The sequence below is a fragment of the Lepisosteus oculatus genome, chromosome 9 (genome assembly GCF_040954835.1).
Source record: "Lepisosteus oculatus isolate fLepOcu1 chromosome 9, fLepOcu1.hap2, whole genome shotgun sequence".
Lineage (NCBI taxonomy): Eukaryota > Metazoa > Chordata > Actinopteri > Semionotiformes > Lepisosteidae > Lepisosteus > Lepisosteus oculatus.
Genome location: NC_090704.1, coordinates 37,675,152 through 37,694,301, shown reverse-complemented (window position 1 = coordinate 37,694,301; position 19,150 = coordinate 37,675,152). Strand labels below are relative to the sequence as shown.

Genomic DNA, 19,150 nt, shown 5'->3' with positions numbered 1-19,150 from the left:
CAGAATAAAGTTAAAGCTAATAATTTGTAACCTGAAGATATAAAGTTGTTACATGTATTTCATTACTCCCCTACACTCTGACTTATTTTCTAGAGACATCTAACGTACTAAACATTTATTGCATGAAATTCACTCTCGATGAAAAACTGAATTGAGAAACATACTGTATGTTAGCCAGCCAGTTTTCTTCCTGTTACCCTAAGATAACAGAATTGGAGCCTGGATGGAGCCTAAAGAAATTTGATTTTAATGGCTGGATTATCAAGAAGTATCTGTAAGAGAATAATAAAAATATATATGTATTGTATTGGCTATAGTTTTTACTGTTAATGCATTTAAAAAGGAAATAAACATTCCATATACAATGGACATAATTCTGACATAGCATTTACTATAAAGAGCACAGTGAACAAATTCGTTGTAGTCTTGCCTACACTCCTTCTTGCTCTCTGCATCTTCTAAGTTACTCTATTTTGTGTATCTTTGTGCTTCAGAAGACAGAAAAAAACATGAAATCTGTCAAACTCACTAAAAATAATTACAGTAAAACATGCCGTTTATCTTCTGGAGGCACAGTTATTCACTATAAACTTAGTTTAAGGAAGCCAAGGGCATACAAAAACTGGACGAAACAAAGAACTCCTACAAGATGTGTTTGCCAAGCTCTAATCCCTCCCAAGATTTGGACTGGAATTGAAATTCTACATTGAATCTTCAGTTGTAAAAAACTGTTCCTCATGTCAATCACGTTTCAAGCAAAATGATAAATTAACTGTAGACAGCTCAACTGAAAACACAACAGTGAGCAATACCAATATGTCAAGCTGTCAAGCTGAAGATAAATGTCCTGACAAAGCTGGCTACAGAAATACAGAATAAAACCAAAAAATAAATACTTCTCAGAAATTATTTTTGAAGTGTTGGGGAGATCTTCATTAATAAATTCTTAAAACAAATGACAGAAGAAATTATTAGAAACTGTATGGGCACATACAGTAGCAGAAGTATCTCATACTGTCACTCACTGCAGAATCACTGTGTGGAAGAAAATTTTCTAGGCCCCTCACAAATACAGTATGTCCTATGTAAAGTACATACATTAATGGTTTTATTACAATGCAGCTTCCAACAATAATTATAACAGCTCACCTACCTGGACAGCTACCACGGACAGCACCTCAACAGAAATCCGGTTGAATTCATCAAAGCAGCCCCAGGCTCCAGTTTGTGCTAAGCCTTTGTAAATGTTCCCACATGACTGAGAGGAAGAAAAAATAATTGTCACAAGATTGCCTTACCTAAAACCTTGAGATTTGGTAAAATATGTTGCTAGTGCATTCCAAGCTATAGTAGGTACATTGCTAAAACTGAATATAGTATTTTTTTAACTTTTTAACTGTTCCTAATTAAACATATACGGAAACGGACTGATCCAATATGCTATGTAACAGAAAGTGTCATTTATTTAAAATGATTAATGATTCATAATCATTGTTTTGTCAGAATCACACGTTTGCAATTCAGAAGTTGTAAGTTATAAAACAAATATACTTTTTTCTGTCCAGATTACTGTGTATGATCAGCATGCACAATAATTCATGTGATCATTATATATCATGTTAGCTCTGCTCTGCCTCTGTCAGGATCCAATCATGGTAGCTCATGAGCTCAGAGAGGACTCAGCGCCACTCTCCCAACAGCAACAAGCTCAGCAAGGCTGAAAAAGAGTTCTGCTACAGGAGGATTCTAGTCCATCTTGGTTCAAAGGGATGGCATCACTGTTACACAATCCCCAATAATTCAAGCTACTGTTGAACGTTAATATTCACACTTTTATAACACAATCAACACATCATTGCCAACACCCCCTCAAAGCACAATACACATAGACTATAAGGTAAACTCTGAGTAGAAATACAAACGACAAAAAAGGAATTCATAGGGCAGCCTCTGGAAGCACTAACCCCAACCTTTTATTAAAACACAGACACATGAACATGATTGAGAACAACACATTTTACCGTGTTTCCTTATATAAAATTAAAAGGAATCACTGACTGCTTTGATCTCCTAAATAACACCATAAGGAGCTCAAGTGAGAACGAAATCACCATCATCAATATATGGGACCACTATCATAACATAAGAAAAAGCGTACTGGAACAAAACTGGATACATAGAAACAACTTTATAACATTATTATAACATACATTAAAGTCACTTTTTTATTTTGAGCACTCACTATTACTTGTTACTATAATCAATACTTGAAAGAGACAGGTACTGTAAGCATTTGAAGGAAATATGCACTCATGAGGAATTTAAAAAGAGTCTGAATGAGCATGTAACCTTGATATTAGGTTATGGCAGCCATCTTGGTATTTCAAGAGTGGTCTAAATACAAACACAGCACGAGCAGGCATTTCTATCTTTCCCAATTGAACTCCAGCATTAGAAAGTAAGAAAAATAAAAGTAAACAATTATTAAATTGATCTAGCATCTCTCAGCTATTAATTATAGAGTCCAATCTTCCCCCAAAAGTATTCATATATTTCATGTAAGATACAGAGACTTAGATATTTGTAATTTAATGATGCTACTTTTGGTAGGATACTTAGTGCAGAACAAGCTGTACCTGGAGATTACAGATGTGCTTCCATTGACCAGTATATTTCACAGTACAATAAATAAGCATGTCTTAAGGAAAAAAAATAATAAATTGAGGAGGCTGTTCAGACATCGCTTGGGAGGTAAATAAACTAATCTATCAGAGCTGAACTAATCTGTCTCCTGTATGCAGAGGAAGAAAGGTGTTGCATGGAGATTAATAAACAGCTCAGAGTATGACTGACACCCTCCAGGGAAGAGCAAGAATTAATAAGCAGTAGCACATGATCTCAGGTAAAGAAGTAAAGATTATTATAAATTTCAAAACATTCTTTCTCTGTAAATCGTTCACACCACTGTCACAACCTATACATCAGAGGAATTGAGTGCATTTTCAGGGAAATAAATATGAGTCAATGGACACATTCCCCTGAAAGACTCTTTGCTTCTAGGGATTGATCTTAATAAGATGAAACTCAGTTCAAAATAACAATGAAACAAATTGTACCAAACTGTAGTTTGTGATGGTTTATTCCGGGTACTACGGTTTCCTCCCACAGTTCAAAAGCATACCAGTAGTTTAATTGGTCTCTGAGAAAACTGATCCTGGTGTGAATATACGCATGCATGTTTATATCAGTGTGTGCCCTGCAATGGACTGGTGTCTCATCCAGGGTGTACCCTGCCTTGTGCCCATTGCTTGCCTGAATTGGTTCACGAACCTGAATGGGAAGAAAATGGATGGATGTAGTTTCAAAGTTATTATGTTTTTGTATGATAACTGTATGTTCAAAAAAATGTCAGTTTTTCAGTACTCCACAATTAAAAACCATGGTTCTAAGTATTTTGGACATTTTGTCACAACCCAAAGCTTGGTTGTTTCGCCATGCCTGTTTTTTAGTGTGCTCACAGAAACTTCAATTGTTGTGATGCATTAAAACACAAAAGTACAAATTACCCTCATTGGACTAGTGAATGATATGTTTTCTGGCACAGTAGAATGCACTGAGAAGACCAGTTTTTAAGACTGGCAGTGTGAGTCCTAGATATGTTTTGGAACACATAATTATTATTATTGAATAATGTAATATGTTTACACAAATATGTATAAACTGATGTATGGGTTGTGATTTACGTGAAACAAAGTTATAAAAAGAGAAAGAGTTTCAAAGATCACCTACAGGTTCAAGGCAACATCAGTGAGGAACGTGCCTCTCTTTCAACACTTATGACCCTCATTTTATATTGCTGGGGAAAGTACAATGTGTCAGACAGGGAAAGGTTCAAAGGTTGAGGCGGACGGAGGAGCCTTCGTGCACTTCCTCAATATTCCCATATGGGTACAGTGAACCAGCCTTTAATTAAAAAAAACTGGAACAGAATAACAGCAATATATCTCCCTGGAAACATGGATCCGAGCATTAGAAAGCTCTACACAAATACCAAGATAAGACAGGATTCAATGTTGCCAGGAGAGGGAATGCAGAGGCACTGAACATAATACCAACACCCCTTTAGCTGCAGTAAGACCAGCCAACCAGATCTGTCTCCTCTGCCACAAGAGGCCAATATTGGAGTTATAATTTAGCAAGTAATATTAGCCAAATTTATACTGTCCAAATATTGTCCCAAGACATTTCCTCTTCTGTATTATTTAAGTCCCTATTCCAACAATTTAATTTGTTTCAAGTGTTCCCTTGACTTTTTAGTCAGTTCTTCACTCCATTCCTATCAAGCATGAAAATACCAGTGCAACATTAATAAAAAATAACTGTCTTTTCTGAATTATTAAAGAATGTTGACTCCTCTAAATGCATTGCTGAAATGTACAGTACCTTGTAGTCCATCTGTTCAGAGCAGTTGAATACATAGACCATGATTCCCAGGGCACGGCCCAAGTCCTTAGTGGTTTCGGTCTTTCCTGTGCCAGCAGGGCCTGCTGGGGCACCACTCATTGTCAAATGAAGAGACTGGGTCAACGTTATGTAGCACCTAATATAAAGGTAATATATACTGTATTATATGTTGTTCATACTACATTGAAACAGCTATAAAATACTACCCCCATTTCTCATTACATTAGTCCAAAGTAAATTATGAAAGAATATACTAGTAACAGATTTACAAGTAATTCCACGTCCATCTTGCTATTTTGTATAATCGCAACAAACTATAACTGTAAAGATCTCACCCAGTTGATTTATGAGAAATCCATTAGTATCGACATCAACAAAGCTGAGTAGCTTGTTCCACACACCCACTAACTGCACTATCTCTAAAGTTAACTGCACCCAGGAGCCTGACAATGTCTAAAGTGTTTTGTCTTCCTACTGGACAATGCAATATGACTGACAGAGAAAATACCCATGCATTCATCTGACAATGAACTTTAAGGCTTGTGTTTAAATTGTGTGTCTGTATACCTACAATTCTTGTATATGTTTGTGTTAATATTCATCCATCCATGTTCTAACTACTGCACTTCATCAAATTTTGTGTCACAGGGAAAGACCTATCCTACAAACAGGTGCAAAACAGGGAACACCCTGGACAGGACACCAGTTAATCACATTATATAATATTCTGATATACTATATTTAGTATTATATGATCTGTTGGGGGTGTCGTTTGCAGTTCACATCTTGTCTCAAATCCTTACTCAGAAAGCCTAAAACAATGGGTATGAGGTATGTGAGATAGCTAAGAGGCAGATAAACACAGATGATCAAAGGATTAGAAGGTTATAATGGTTTGTTTCAGTTAACTAACGTCATGATTAATTATGAATCTTGAATCATAATAAAGAACATTCAACATCACCAAGGATGGAACAAGGAACATCACCCTCCTCTTCCTCAAGGCTTGTTGTATGTGAAAGTACCCCCTAATTAGTCTTGGGGTCTAGATTCTGGATAAATAATCTTAACATTATTTTAGATCTTGCTTTCTTATTTATTTTAGGAAATTCCAACTTCCTGCATTGTTAAAAGTTCAAACTAAAAATATTCTCTTAGTGATGCATTTTTAGAATAGGGAAATTGATTTCCATTCACTTTTGAGCATCCATGATGTGGAAGGAAAGTTTTGTCTGTCTGAAGTATTGTCGATAGATATTTGTCCTGTCATCAAGCCTGACCCTGATTATTTTCTCTATCACCAAAACTGTACCAGAGAAAATGTAATGTGCCATTACTCCACTTCTCCATTTCTGACTTGCCTCACATTTTAACTTATGGTTGGGTATATTTCCTGACCCCACTAATTTGTAACAATATGGTGGTGCAGGTCAAAATAATTCTGGAATCATAAACATTTTTCTGACACTGTAAATCAACAGTGTCAGAAACGTTTTGTTAATCCATCTAAAAACTTAGATGTTGGTATTGATTAGTATTACTACTGGTTTTAACCTAAAACCATTTTTTATTTAAATTACATTTTAAAAGTATAACCAGAATGTGAACTACCATAAGTACTGTAACTATGATTAAATGATCTTCGGCAGACCTTAAAAGACAAATAAAAATAGGTGGGAAGAAAGTGAGAAAACTTAAACACAGCTAATGAATATGTTTATTGATTTTCAGACTCCAAAAAACTAAAATACAGCACACAAATCCACTTACTCTGTAACCCACACTTTGTTTTAAATGTGCTCTCTGCATTAGATCTGGACCTAAGCCAGGTCTCTGACACTGCTAGAGATTGAATGCCAAGATGAGGGACTAACCATATGTTCAGCCAATTATATGGTGATTGATTTATCAGAGACTAATGTTTTGGTTGTATCAGAGAAACAAAGAAAGGCCATTTAAAAATGTGTTTTTAAACGGATTCATTTTTATTTTCTCATTTCCAGCTGGTGCTACCAGGTGGCACTTTAGGATTGGACACTGTGGAATGAAAAATCGAACCACCCCTGCCTGATGTTCCCTTCCCGACATAAAGGTTTCTTTTTTTTACACATGTGAATTCAGGTTCTGTGTTCCCCCTGGGACTCTTGGCAAGATCACCCATTGAAGTTTTGAATTTCCAATGCCTCGCCCCAGCATATGGCTCAGCTACAGAATTTACAAAAACAACTATCAAATCAAGGTGCTATTTAGCGCCAATGCATACATAACTTATGGTCATTAAGGACTGCAACTCAAGTAATATGTATTCAATACAACAAATACAAAGCCTTATCCCATAACTCTCCATCGTTTTTTTCTACATCCTTTCTGGCTTATTCTAAGAACCAAATAAAAGCATAGCTTCAGAACAATCCAGAGACCTGACTATAAAGACATTTTGCAGTATGCCTGCAGCTCACCTGTCTGTCAGCGGGGTGATAACCAAGCGTGGCGTGTTCCCCAGATACTCATATGAATACAGAAACTGGGCATCGCAAATGTTCGCAAAGCAATGCTTCCTTTCATCATCCCAGCGGTGTCGGAGCTGAGACAGCCACACAAATGCCTGAGAGTTCTCAACCTGTGGGACAAAAAAAAAACGCCAGAATGTCAAATAGAGAGTCTCTTCTGAGCATATTATACAGACCATATCAGAAATGAGCAACACACTGAGAACTGTTAGTAAAATACAAGGATGCCTGGTCTGCTGTGCTTGGTGAACTGTACTGTCTTTACAGAATATCACTAAGATGTTTGAAAGACGATGTTAGAAGTGTAATAGTGTCGGGTTCAAAAGGGTCCTGCCTGAACACCGGCAGAGCGCTTCTTATCCTTGGTCAGGGAGTGAGCGGTGTGCTGGTGCGTAATTGTCTGGAAAGGCAATCGTTCTTCGGTATACAAGAGGATCGTATATGAAAGAAAAGAGTATGCTGTCTTTTGTAGCTGTCTTGTAAATGCTCCGGTTCTAAACTTGAACAAAGTCTGCAGACGCGTGGGGATCTTAAATAGCAGACCTAATTAGCCTCAGGTGTGGTACTGTAGCTGCGCATTCCCACGCACCGCGGAGTAGAGAGTTCAGTGGGAGGTGTGCTCCACTGTCACAGAAGTATTATTTAATAAGAATAACCTTTATATCTTTAGTATTCTTATTACACAAGATGTACAGTAATCAATCACTAATCAAATTAATTTGTTGTTTAGATGGACAGCCAACACAAGTACTCTCAAGAGCTACGTACTTGTAATGAACTTTCCCATAACTTTGATTGGTAAAGAACATGAATTGTTAAAATTGAAGCATTTCTATAACTCTATAAAATAGGAGAATTTCTATAACTACTCTAGCTGTTATGTAACAGTAAATAATGTTATAGATCTAATGGGTGAACATATTTTTTGCATTAGCACTTGTAATCACTGGCTTACTAAAACCATCAAAGCAGAAGGAAACAGCATGTGTTAAGCATTTAACAAAGAGGAATGTTTTAATGTGGTACTTTCATTATGAAGCAGTTAGCACTCTGTACCTTCTGAGCGATCATCTTGGCCACAACATCTCTGGCATGGACATCAATAGTACAGATGGTCATGATCTTCTGCCTTTCTCCGGCAGAGAGTTGACCAATCAACATAGTGATGAGGGTGTTTAACTGGCTCACTTGTTTCTTGTAGTATTCCTTAATGGCATTCTCATAACCTTCTTCAAGTCGAGAAAATGCTATACCAACTTCTGTTGTCCACCAAATCTGCGTACATGTCAGAGCCACCTAAAAATACAGATGCATTTCAAATGGCCTTCTTGTATAAGCTGAACAAGCATGAAAAATGTATAATTAGTGTAAGCAGCTACATATATACAGAACTCTGCTTTCCGCCAGTATCCAATCTTGATTTATTACCTAAAGATTTGGCCCTACAGCCTAAGCAATTAAACCCAATGCATAAGATGATTCCAGTGCCACTTGTACTGGGAGCATAAATCATAATTACTCAAGGTATCGAACTCAATTCACACCACTTGTAGAATTAATGCAGACTAATAAACCAGTAACAAATAATTGTGTTTTTTTATATACAGTTCTACAATGGAAGGTCATCTAATTAAGAGTATAATGTATAAGGTTTATAGAAACCCTTGGTAGTCCCTGACTAACAGAAACCTAATTGATCAGGTCAAAGCTGCAGAGGTAACAGGGAAAGAGCATGATAAGATACTTTAAACTTTAATTTGAATGGATGGATTTAAAGTAAAAGAACAATGAACAAGTAAATTGCAGATAACAGAAAAGACATATTTCCAAAGAATAAAAATAATCAGAGTATTCCCACAGTATTTTTGAACATGAACTGATAATTAAGAAAGCTTGCATCAAATGTTAAGCAACATTTTTTTCTACTTGAAAAAGAAACCGGCCACAAGTGACAGTGAACTGAAAACAAATTACAACACCATTAGTCAAGGCATGAGAAATGTATATGTATAATGTATCTGGAATTCGAGTTTAGCAGAAAAAAAAACATACCTGCGCTGGGTAATCGAAAAGCCACTGCTCTCTGGGTTTCTCCTCATAAGCTACAACTGCTTCAGTCATCTCATGACGGACAGTAGCTCTCATGGTGTCAAGCACCCGGTTCAACCAGACCTCCACCTCAAAGCAAACATTCAGAGAACTCATGAATGTATTTCACTTATGTTTTTGGAATGGCATGAAATGCATTGTGAGGAATAGGATGAAATACTTTATTTGTTCACTTAGAAAAATTGGACATATACTGTATCTATTTATGGAGAGAAAAAAAAAGATAGTGATGGATATACTGAATATTTTCCAGACTTTAAGCTTCAAACCTAGGAGACAATGACATCTTTTTGAGTACATATTCATGAACAGTGTTTGAAGTCCTTGCAGGGCAATCATAAATAATTTACCGTATACAGCAGCACACAGCCTAGAAAGCTCACATAATTTCTTTGATGTCAAAAGACCAACATTAAAAGACTTTTTTTTTCCTTTACACACATACAATGATTTAAAATGCAGCTGATGTAGCCATATCCCAAAAATGTGCTAAGAGGTGGGGTCGGAAAAAGAGAAAACAAGAAATTCAACAAATACAGTGAACAGTTACAACATGGAAAATTGAAATCTTACAAAAATATTTCCCTATTATGCAAGGAGACAGTTATCTTGGGCTGAGGAAAAACATCTATAATGTTCCATTTTGTGACAATTTTTTGCAAAGATGATGCATGCAGACTTAAGGGGCTTATATACTGTAATACCCATTAATATGATATTAAATACCTCTACTCAAAGGTTCCCCAAATCATTTAACATGATCCAATGTTTTCCAAGAATATGCATTCTAAAGGACATAACATCCTCAAAGAACACGACCTTGCTGTGGCAATGAGAAACCTTTATTACAGCCCTTCTAAAAATGTGTACAGATTGGATGTTATCGCTTGTTTTCATTACGGAGAATTTCAACACTTTATTTGAATGTAGCTGCATAATTGCTTCAGATTAATCAGATTAATTTCATATCTGCACGCATAATCACACGCATAGTGCTTTACAGGGACATTCACAAGAGAATAAGAGGTCATTACATTTATTTTGCTTCACATATTTATGCTATTTTATATTTATGAACTCAATAATCAATATCAACTCAATCAACTCAACATCAATAATAATGATAAAGGAACTGATTTTTAAAAAGTTATTTCTACAGCAACCGTCACACATCAAATGTTTTTTTTATTTTAGAAATTAGAGTGAAGCATAATGAATTAAGAAACAGTGTACATGAGGCCCTGAGATGGAATGGCATATCATTCACGTAGAGAGCAGTCATGCATTCTCATGCCCGCTTCGCACCTTATTCAGCTTGGATAGGCTCCAATTTGAGACCCTCATCAGGATAAGCAGCTTTCTGATAATGGATGGATGTACAATATACTTCCATGTTCACTTCAGCTTACTACGAATCATATTCATTTGCTAATAACCTGTAGTTAAAGCAATTCCATTGTACCTGTCCGCTGCAGTCACATGGCTCATTGAAGGTAACATACTCTTCCTCTTTGCTGTACATTCCCAGCCCAGTTTTAGATGGCTTGCCATCAGCGTCAGTCTGAAACTTCATCTTTGCTGTATTGTCAAAGAGCTTGGATAGATGTCGCTGAACCTATGGAGCAAAGAAAAAACATATTGATAAAATCTTTCTGAAATTTAAATTAATGAAATCTTGCATTGCTTAAGGTTTTTTTGGGGGGCAAACGTAATAAAATGTTTTAACCTACTACTTTTTCCCTTCAATAGTTTTCTCTTTGAGATCAAACATGTGCTACTTTTCCTTCATTTTGCATGCCTTCTGCAGAAACCCGATATTTAAATTATTTTGCAGTCCCATATTTACAGCTTGCTAGCTTTGCATATTTCTTCATATTGGTTAGATATGCACATTATTATAGTATGTCCAGATGTTATATTATTCATTAAAAGAGCTTACATGCAGAGCTAAAGAGCTGAAATACAACAGCTTTAGGTCTTTCATGGCATCTCATATTGGATTTGAAAGTGTAAAGGAGTTAACTAAAAAATAATGTATATTTGCCTGTTTTCTTATCTCCCAAAAGACAACTGGCACAACATTTGGATACACCACGTAATATGTGCTCAAGCATATTAATTACTTATGTAATAATGTGTTGTATAATTTTAAAATGATGTCAGTGTAAAAGCACATTTCCGTGGCTATTGTGCTATTAGTCCATTGGGTCAGGCAACGAGAACAGCTTTTAATATCATAAGAGCACATTTCAACAACAGTGGAAAACAATGTGTGAAAACCTCAAGGCAAAATTGATGGAAAGCTGGATACAGCAAGACTTAGCTTGTGGGTGTCAAGAAACTTACAAGTTCACAGATTTTAAAGCAGATATAAGCTCAAGTGCTACAGTGTTAGCTTGATTAAGTAAAACCTATTTTTTGTGAAAAAAAATAGAATAATTCTTTCATTGGCAGGAGCAAATTTATTTAGTGTAAAGTTAGTAAGGGCCCTGGGTTATTACAAAGAATTTTCTAAGCAAGATAATTTTCACATGTTCAGTACATTGAGGTTGATAATGGTTGAGAATGAAAATCACTGCCCTCTTGAGGTAAATACCTGAAGCGGCAGCTTCAATCAATGGACTCTCAGTGGTAGACAATGCATTTTTTTTTATGAGATCATGAGACTGGCTTCACAACTGGCTCACCACAACTACACAGATGCTATTCAGTTCTTCAGATCCTAAGACAATTAAGAAGTATATCTACCTGATGAGGGTCAGTGCCATTGGACAAAATATCCAGCAAATCAGCAGAGGAAATGAAGTAAAACCTTGGGAAGGCCAGCCTTTTGGTGTCCAGGTATTCTGCCAGAGCCTTCTCACACAGCGCAAGCCTGCAGCAATTTAGAAAAGATATAATCTAAGGATAAATATTCTACCATGAAACAGAACTAATTTTATTTTAAGGGAAAAAGCAATACTATTTCAACAATTACTACCTAATTATCCTTAAGCACATTTGTGGAAGCAGAGATCAGCTCTAAGTACTACTGCAGTGAATTAAACAAATGAACAGTTTCAGAACAGTTGTCCATGCAAATCAAAAGAAATCCAATCTCCTCTGATTTGCTACTACGGTATTGCATTAAGCCTGTTTTGCCATTTTATAATCCTTTTTATATTTTCTAAACCATAACTTTAATCTTCGGTCCCTTCAAAGTCACGTTCTAGTAAAATGAGAGTTTTTCCCTATCTCGTAATAAAACCAAAACGTGGTCGGCTGAAATGTCTATTACCAAATTTGTCTATTAGTGCCACACAATTTGCTTGAAGGTTTCTCATCTAATTTTGTGGGTAAGATCTTTTTAGTTCTTTTGAAATAGAAGATAGTTAAGTTCCATTAGTTTAGAATTAATTGCTCCCTATTACTATAGTTCAACCGATCTCACTAAAAATCTAAATATTGTATTTATAGTACATATACCCACCTGCTCTGAATATCTTCTAATTTATCATAGAGACCAGGTTTGTTGGTAGCTTCCACTACATTGGGAGTCTTATTAGCATCATTTGCTAGCTCTTTGAAATCTGTATCAATGCCTTCAAAGCGCTTGGAGTCCTGTTGGAAAAATAATAATGGCTTAATTCTGAGAAATTGGATTATTAGAAAATTAATAATGAAATGACCCGGTAAATTACCTTACGTGATTATCTGATCACATTTTAACTACTGGTACCCGATATTACTTAGAAGCATCACTTATACAGTGTTTATATCTGTTAAAGCACAGCAAACCAGGACAAGGAAAACCATAAATTTAACATTTATGTCTTATAACAAATATTAAGATCATAAAAGAAAAAAAATCTAAAAAGTATAAGCAGATTGTTGCAGATTTCTTAGTACACTATTTTGGAAACAAAGAATTAGTTTAATTAAGACACTACTGAATGCACAAGAATCTGCACAATAATATAGCTTGATATAATCTTCCAGATTCTAGATTTTATAACACGTTTATAAAATATTTTCCTCATTTTACTGTTATCTCCAGAGATCACACCATCTCAAATAATAAACATTTAAAAAAATATTTAACGCTTCTGTGCATCTCAAACGAGAGGCAGCAGTTTTAGTGTCCATACCTCTGGCAACTGTGATCGGATATCCTCTGAGCCAATGAAGATGCTCTCCAGGTGGGACCAGGTTCTCTGGACCTCAAACCAGATAGAGATGACCGAATCAGCAGTAGAGAGCTTCTTCTGCCAGCTGGAGACATCCTCCAGGAAGAAGGCAATGTACTTTGAGGTCATAAGGTTCTGCAACTGGACCTGGTTGTCCTCTAGGGTCTCAATGAGCTCTTCATCAGACCTTAGTAGAGGAATCTTTGTCCGTGTGTGCAGATCATATTGGAACTCCATGTTTGTCCACGTGGAGTTGAGCTCCTTCAGCACTTTCTCCATACCCATTTCCTTCACAGCTTTGTCAACAATGCCTCTCACCTCATCCTCAAAGTTGTGTAGATTCAGCTGCAAGAGATCAGCTAAAGTGGTGTCCTCATCCATGGTGAATTTGACCCCAGTAGCTTGCATGAGCTGGTGCCAGTGTCTTTCTCTGATGGCAGGGTTTTGGAGTTCTGCCACCGCCCGTAGGGAGGTTAGGATGTTCTTCACAGTATTGTCCAGCCCATAAAATGCATCCCATGCCCTCATTTCTTTATCCAAGCCTCGAATGTCTTTGGAAAACTTCTTGCACTCCAGCTCCATGTTCTCCACATTGATTTCCCTCCATTTGGTTGTCTTCCAGTCACTCATGCTGGAGTTCACAATCGTGATCATATCCCAGAGTTCCTTGAGAAGGAAAACTTCCTTTCGGCACTGCTTCAGCTGCTTGTAGTCTGGGATGTTAACCTCAAACAAGCCAGCAGATTCTACTATAGCAGCCATTGTGGCCTCCTTTTCTGAAATCTGCTTGTGAGCTGTATCTAGCATATTGTAAGGGTTTACAGAGTCAAATCTATGAGGAAATAAGGCAAAGGTTTTTAAAGTGAAAATGGTATACTGATTAAAGTATTACATTTTACATGAAACAAACATTCAAACATTACATTCAAAGCAAACTAACATAAAGGTATAATTAAATCATACAGAATTTTCTTAATCTAACCTGAAAGCTTGATACTTATTCTTATATAAAGATAATTCCCAGACAAAAAAAAATTCAAACACTGGGAATCTGCAGATAGCTATAAAGTACAGCTCATAGATTATTTGTAAGAAAATCCTGATATGTAAGATAGGTCCTACCAGCAACATCTTTACATATAGAACCGGGACCCTGCCTTCAAGATTTCTCCTCCTTTTTTACCTGAAAGGCCCTTCTTTGCGGAATTTTTCCCTGAAGTTGTATTGCTCTACATCGAAGGTTGCACACTTTCTTCGGAGGCTGGCAACTTCACTTGCTTGCAGAGGAGCAACGTGCTGCTTCACAGTGACCGCCTGCTTCTTCACATTGTTCCATTTTTCAGGCAGCTCCTACTCAGAGGTAAACCACAGTGCAAAATCTTAATATTGAGTGTAGTGTTAACAATAATACTGTCCTCAACAAGCCTTCAACAAGACATAATAGTGAAGTCAGGCTGAGTAAAACAAAGGACACACTTTTATTGATATAAAAAAATAAAACTTCTACAGGGAAACAATATAAAACACAATACTATTTTTTTTTCTGCTACAAATTACAAGTTTAGCCAAATAAGCATACCTCTAATTGCTTGTACACCTCCTCTGGTAATTCTTGCTCATAAGTCTTCAGCAGGTCTATTGTGTGCTTCAGAGGTTCAAACATTTCATCTGTGCTATTTTGCCTCTCTTTCACAGCCATTAAGTGTCCCATAATCTCTACCAGGGCATTGTAGTTGCCCTCCTCAACCTTTTTGCCTAGTTCCTTTTCTGCCACTTTAATGAACTCCTCAAGATCAGACAGGCTGTGGAGACAAACATAATGTAATAACAGCTTTGGGACAGGCACGTTTAGACATATGCAGTCATGAATGGCAATAAGTTTGATATTTTAAGTTTGAATTTTGTGTACATGCCCACACCAGGAACATAATTCTTTGTTTTTAATAAATCTCAAAATTAATGATTTTATCCATTTTATTCTGTTTTACCAGTATAATTATAGGTATAGTATATGAACCAGAAGTATAATAAGAACCATCACTGCATGACTGGCTCTTCAGTGTTCTGTTGGACGTCATACCTATTTGTCACATGGTCAATCAGGTGTTGCTTGAACATGAAACTCCACTTTTTGATGACATTCAGCAGAGCACTCTTAAAAGGACGGGCATCAACTCTCATCCACCCATCAAACACGGTGATGGGCTCTAGATGGTTCACTTCATCAAAAATTTTCTCGTACGAGTCAACCTGCTCTCTAAACTGCTCAAGTGTTGGGGGGGTCTCAGGAACCCCATCTTCAGCGTGGGCTTCTATTTCTTCGCTGGTGAGGACATGGCCATACAATAGGAACTGGCGCATGAATTCCTTCCTGTCATCCACATAGAGGTAGGAGTAATGGTCAAAGGAGTTCCTGTAATCGCAACACTTAGACATCACTTGCTGAACACCATCCATCAGGTATTGTCGCATGTCTGCCAGATCTGCCATGTCTTCCATGTCTGCCTGAAATGACAGAAAATACAGGCAAAGTATGCCCTCTATAACCATCAGACTCTGCTGCATAATCTTACCTAGGGAATATAAAGCTAATCCATCTACTGTAAGTAAGTTAATTGCTAATACACAGCACATCCATCCTTTTTCTAATTGCTTCATCCAATACAGCGTTGCAGGGGAACCAGAGCCTATCCTGGCAAGCAACAGGAGCAAGGCAATCTGGATGACATGCCAGTCCATCACAGGATACACACAGGCACAAACACGCACACATTCACACGAGGGCCAGTTTTATCACAAGTCAATTAATCTACCAGTATGTCTTTGGACTGTGGGAGGAAACCACAGCACCTGAATGAAAGCCACGTGAAAAACATAAAAACTGTACACTTACAACACCCCAGGTACAGAATTGGACCCAGGGCCCCAGGGCTACAAGGCAGCAGTGTTATCCACTGCACAACTGTGCTGCCTTCATATGATACAATGGTAAATAAATAAAAATAACCATAGAAATTTAACAATCTATGTTAAAATACGTTTTACCAAACAGACACTTCAATTACATACATGATCACCAATTTAGGTAGCTTTAAAAAAATCTATGCTGAAGGAAATACTTTCCCCATATAAATAATAGCACTTAATAGGACGTCTGACTCGATCTAATGATTTACATGTCATTTACATAGATGCATAATGTATGGTATTCAAGCAGGTTAAATATAGAAGAGCAAAGTTATTTATGACTATTTGAGTGTTTAGTAATAGTATATTAATGTTCATTGCCATATTTTTCAGCCTTAAGGGTCAATTGCCTTTTTGTATTTCAACACTAAATGACCAGAAGCCATAATACCTGATAATGTGGAAATGTGTTGTATTCAGCAACACGTGGCACCAGTGAAGCAATCCTATAGATGTCATTGATAATACCATCCATCATGTCATAAAACCCATCAGTGGCACCAAAGTCAAGTGAAGGATGGAACATCATCTCTGGAATACGGAGATCCAACATCACTTCAAACAAAGGCACCATGCCACCCTTTGAATCTGAGGGGAATGAAAGAAGCCAGTGTCATAAACATTTAACCATAAACAGTACCTGTAATGAAACAGAAAGTAATCCTCTGCATTATACTGTATTACCTATATTTTCTAAGAGGAACTTAAGGGAGCACTCAATGCTGTTAAAACATCCATCTATGACCATTTCATCCACATAATCCAAATATGCTTTCCAAACATCTGAGGCAGAATCAGCTTTGAAAAGGTCTAGATTCTCCTGTCAAAAAGTAAGAAAAATATTAGAAACAGAATAAACAGATCAGGACATTTTATTGATTTCCTAGAGGGTTACAGAGGAATATAAAAATGTCCAATACTGGCTTGTGAGCATTCAAGTCATTCATATTAAGGCCTGTTGACTCCTTGAGTCACACTCAGAGCATTGTAAACTTGATGAAATAGGTTATTATACATTTTGTATAGATGAAGGGTGTTGCCATAGCGATAAAGCTCAGAATAAAACTGATAAAACCGAGTGTGACAGAACCCTTGAATGTGTCCTCTTCATGTATACTGCATTCTTTAATTTTTACAAAAAATATTACCTTACTTTCTTTAAAAACAAAGCACCACAAAATGATAATAATAATAAAACAGGGGGAGCGATTAAAATTAAAACTTAGGGTTAAATGATAGTTTTGTGTGAAAGTAGTCCCTTTAATCAGTTTCCAGTGTTTTCAAAGGTGTGCTATTAAGATAGAGTTTAAATTAGGGGGTTAAAAAAATAAGTATCTATATATAATTAAGAAGTAATCAGTAAGTAAATTAAATAATTATAACCCCCAAATTGTAAATATTGCCAAGAATACACCAGAGCCATAATGGCCAATTATGGCCATACTGTACACCATAATTAGATCTTGATTTTATTTGAACTTTGATCTTTGTTCTCTGGCATAGGGTTAAGTGGAGTAATAAATCATAGGTAAATGTATGAATTATAATAATCACTCACTAAATAAAACACAATGCAACATAAAGCATAAAACTTACACTATTTACAGAAAAGGCAACCCAGAAGCCAATGTCTTAACCAACCAGAAAAACCCCAGACTACTACCAAGTATTTAAAAACCTATATAACACCCAATAGGCAAACAAGAGAGATAAACCTGCCTTCTAAACTAAACACAAAAAGGCCTACAGTTAAAACTCTCTCTATATAACACATCACCCTGTTCCTAAAAAAAGGTCAGGAGAGATCGTTTTTAACCTAGGGATTCTCTATACATGAAATCAGAGTTTCCAAAAAACAACAGAATGGCAAGCTGCCTTAACTCTCTTAAGGTTCAAATACTTAACTAGCATCGGGTCCTTCAAGTCGATCTGAACAAGAACCTTTCTCACCTCTGGTGTCTCCCTTTACTCTCTCTTATGTGTCTTCTCTCTGTTCTCTTACATTTCTCTACCTGTCTCATTATATTGTTTTCCTGGACGGTTGATGACTCAATGATTTACCCACAACTTAATTATCCAAGGTAAATCAGACTTTTCCTTTGATTAATGTTTCTCAAACCCACAATCTACACATCAGCAAAAGCTCCCGAGAACTGCAAATGTTGACACTAGCTAGATGTTGACCATTCTCTTCAGACACCTCAACAGCCACTTCCAATAACCATAACAGTAGTACAGTATTAGCAATAACATATTAATTGCATTTTATTTAGAACCAATCTCAGTCTTTACAAACAAATGTTCATTTTAATTCCAATAAATGTTTTCTAGCTATTTCGCATTTTTATATTGGTATGCTCATAATTTTATCATCAAATGTATAGACAGGAAAATGTGAGGGGCATTGTAATAGCAGTGCACACATCACAAAGTACAGTTGAAAAAGAATGCTCCAGGAAACTACATTTTCTTCCTAAATCCACAAAACAAAAACAAATGTAACAGAAGCTCCAGAAAGCCTTCTCCACTTTTTTTCTTGATAATTTTTCAGAGCAGCCAAAGAATAAAAATATGATCATAAGGATGAATGATTAGGCAACAATCAAACAAATCCTGTTGAAACAGGTCCAGTACCTTTATTAAAGAATGAATTTTGTCCCCAGAGTCTCTAATGTGGCTATAGCGTTTCTCCAGACGCTCAGTCCTGTCCTCCAGGTTGAGAAGAGTATCTTTCTTTCCCTCTTTTCGCTCAAAGATGGGAGACACCCAGGACTTCATGATGTTCTGAATCTCCTCCACGTTGTCCTTTGTTTTTTGTAGTCGTCTCTCAAGGTCATGGACAGCATCCCGGATTTGCTGGATATAATCCCAAATTCCTGTTCATATGAATAGGGAGACATTTGTAAATAGCATGTTAAAAACCCAGTCTCTACA

At 36.6% G+C, this 19,150-nt stretch overlaps 1 protein-coding gene across 3 annotated transcripts in view; it reads right to left on the bottom strand.

The window, feature by feature from the left end:
• Window positions 1–19,150, bottom strand: part of dnah9 (dynein, axonemal, heavy chain 9) — a 146,143-nt gene that overhangs the window by 108,518 nt on the left and 18,475 nt on the right. For all 3 annotated transcript variants that reach the window (XM_006635123.3, XM_015356558.2, XM_015356557.2), the window contains 15 exons: window positions 18,851–19,092; window positions 16,901–17,036; window positions 16,608–16,804; window positions 15,330–15,754; window positions 14,829–15,051; window positions 14,433–14,599; window positions 13,211–14,081; window positions 12,553–12,683; window positions 11,832–11,958; window positions 10,546–10,698; window positions 9,027–9,152; window positions 8,031–8,270; window positions 6,924–7,084; window positions 4,444–4,600; window positions 1,154–1,258 (listed from right to left, as the gene is read on the bottom strand). In XM_006635123.3, the coding sequence (XP_006635186.2) occupies window positions 1,154–1,258; window positions 4,444–4,600; window positions 6,924–7,084; window positions 8,031–8,270; window positions 9,027–9,152; window positions 10,546–10,698; window positions 11,832–11,958; window positions 12,553–12,683; window positions 13,211–14,081; window positions 14,433–14,599; window positions 14,829–15,051; window positions 15,330–15,754; window positions 16,608–16,804; window positions 16,901–17,036; window positions 18,851–19,092 (3,461 nt within the window). The remainder of the gene's footprint in view (window positions 1–1,153; window positions 1,259–4,443; window positions 4,601–6,923; window positions 7,085–8,030; window positions 8,271–9,026; window positions 9,153–10,545; window positions 10,699–11,831; window positions 11,959–12,552; window positions 12,684–13,210; window positions 14,082–14,432; window positions 14,600–14,828; window positions 15,052–15,329; window positions 15,755–16,607; window positions 16,805–16,900; window positions 17,037–18,850; window positions 19,093–19,150) is intronic.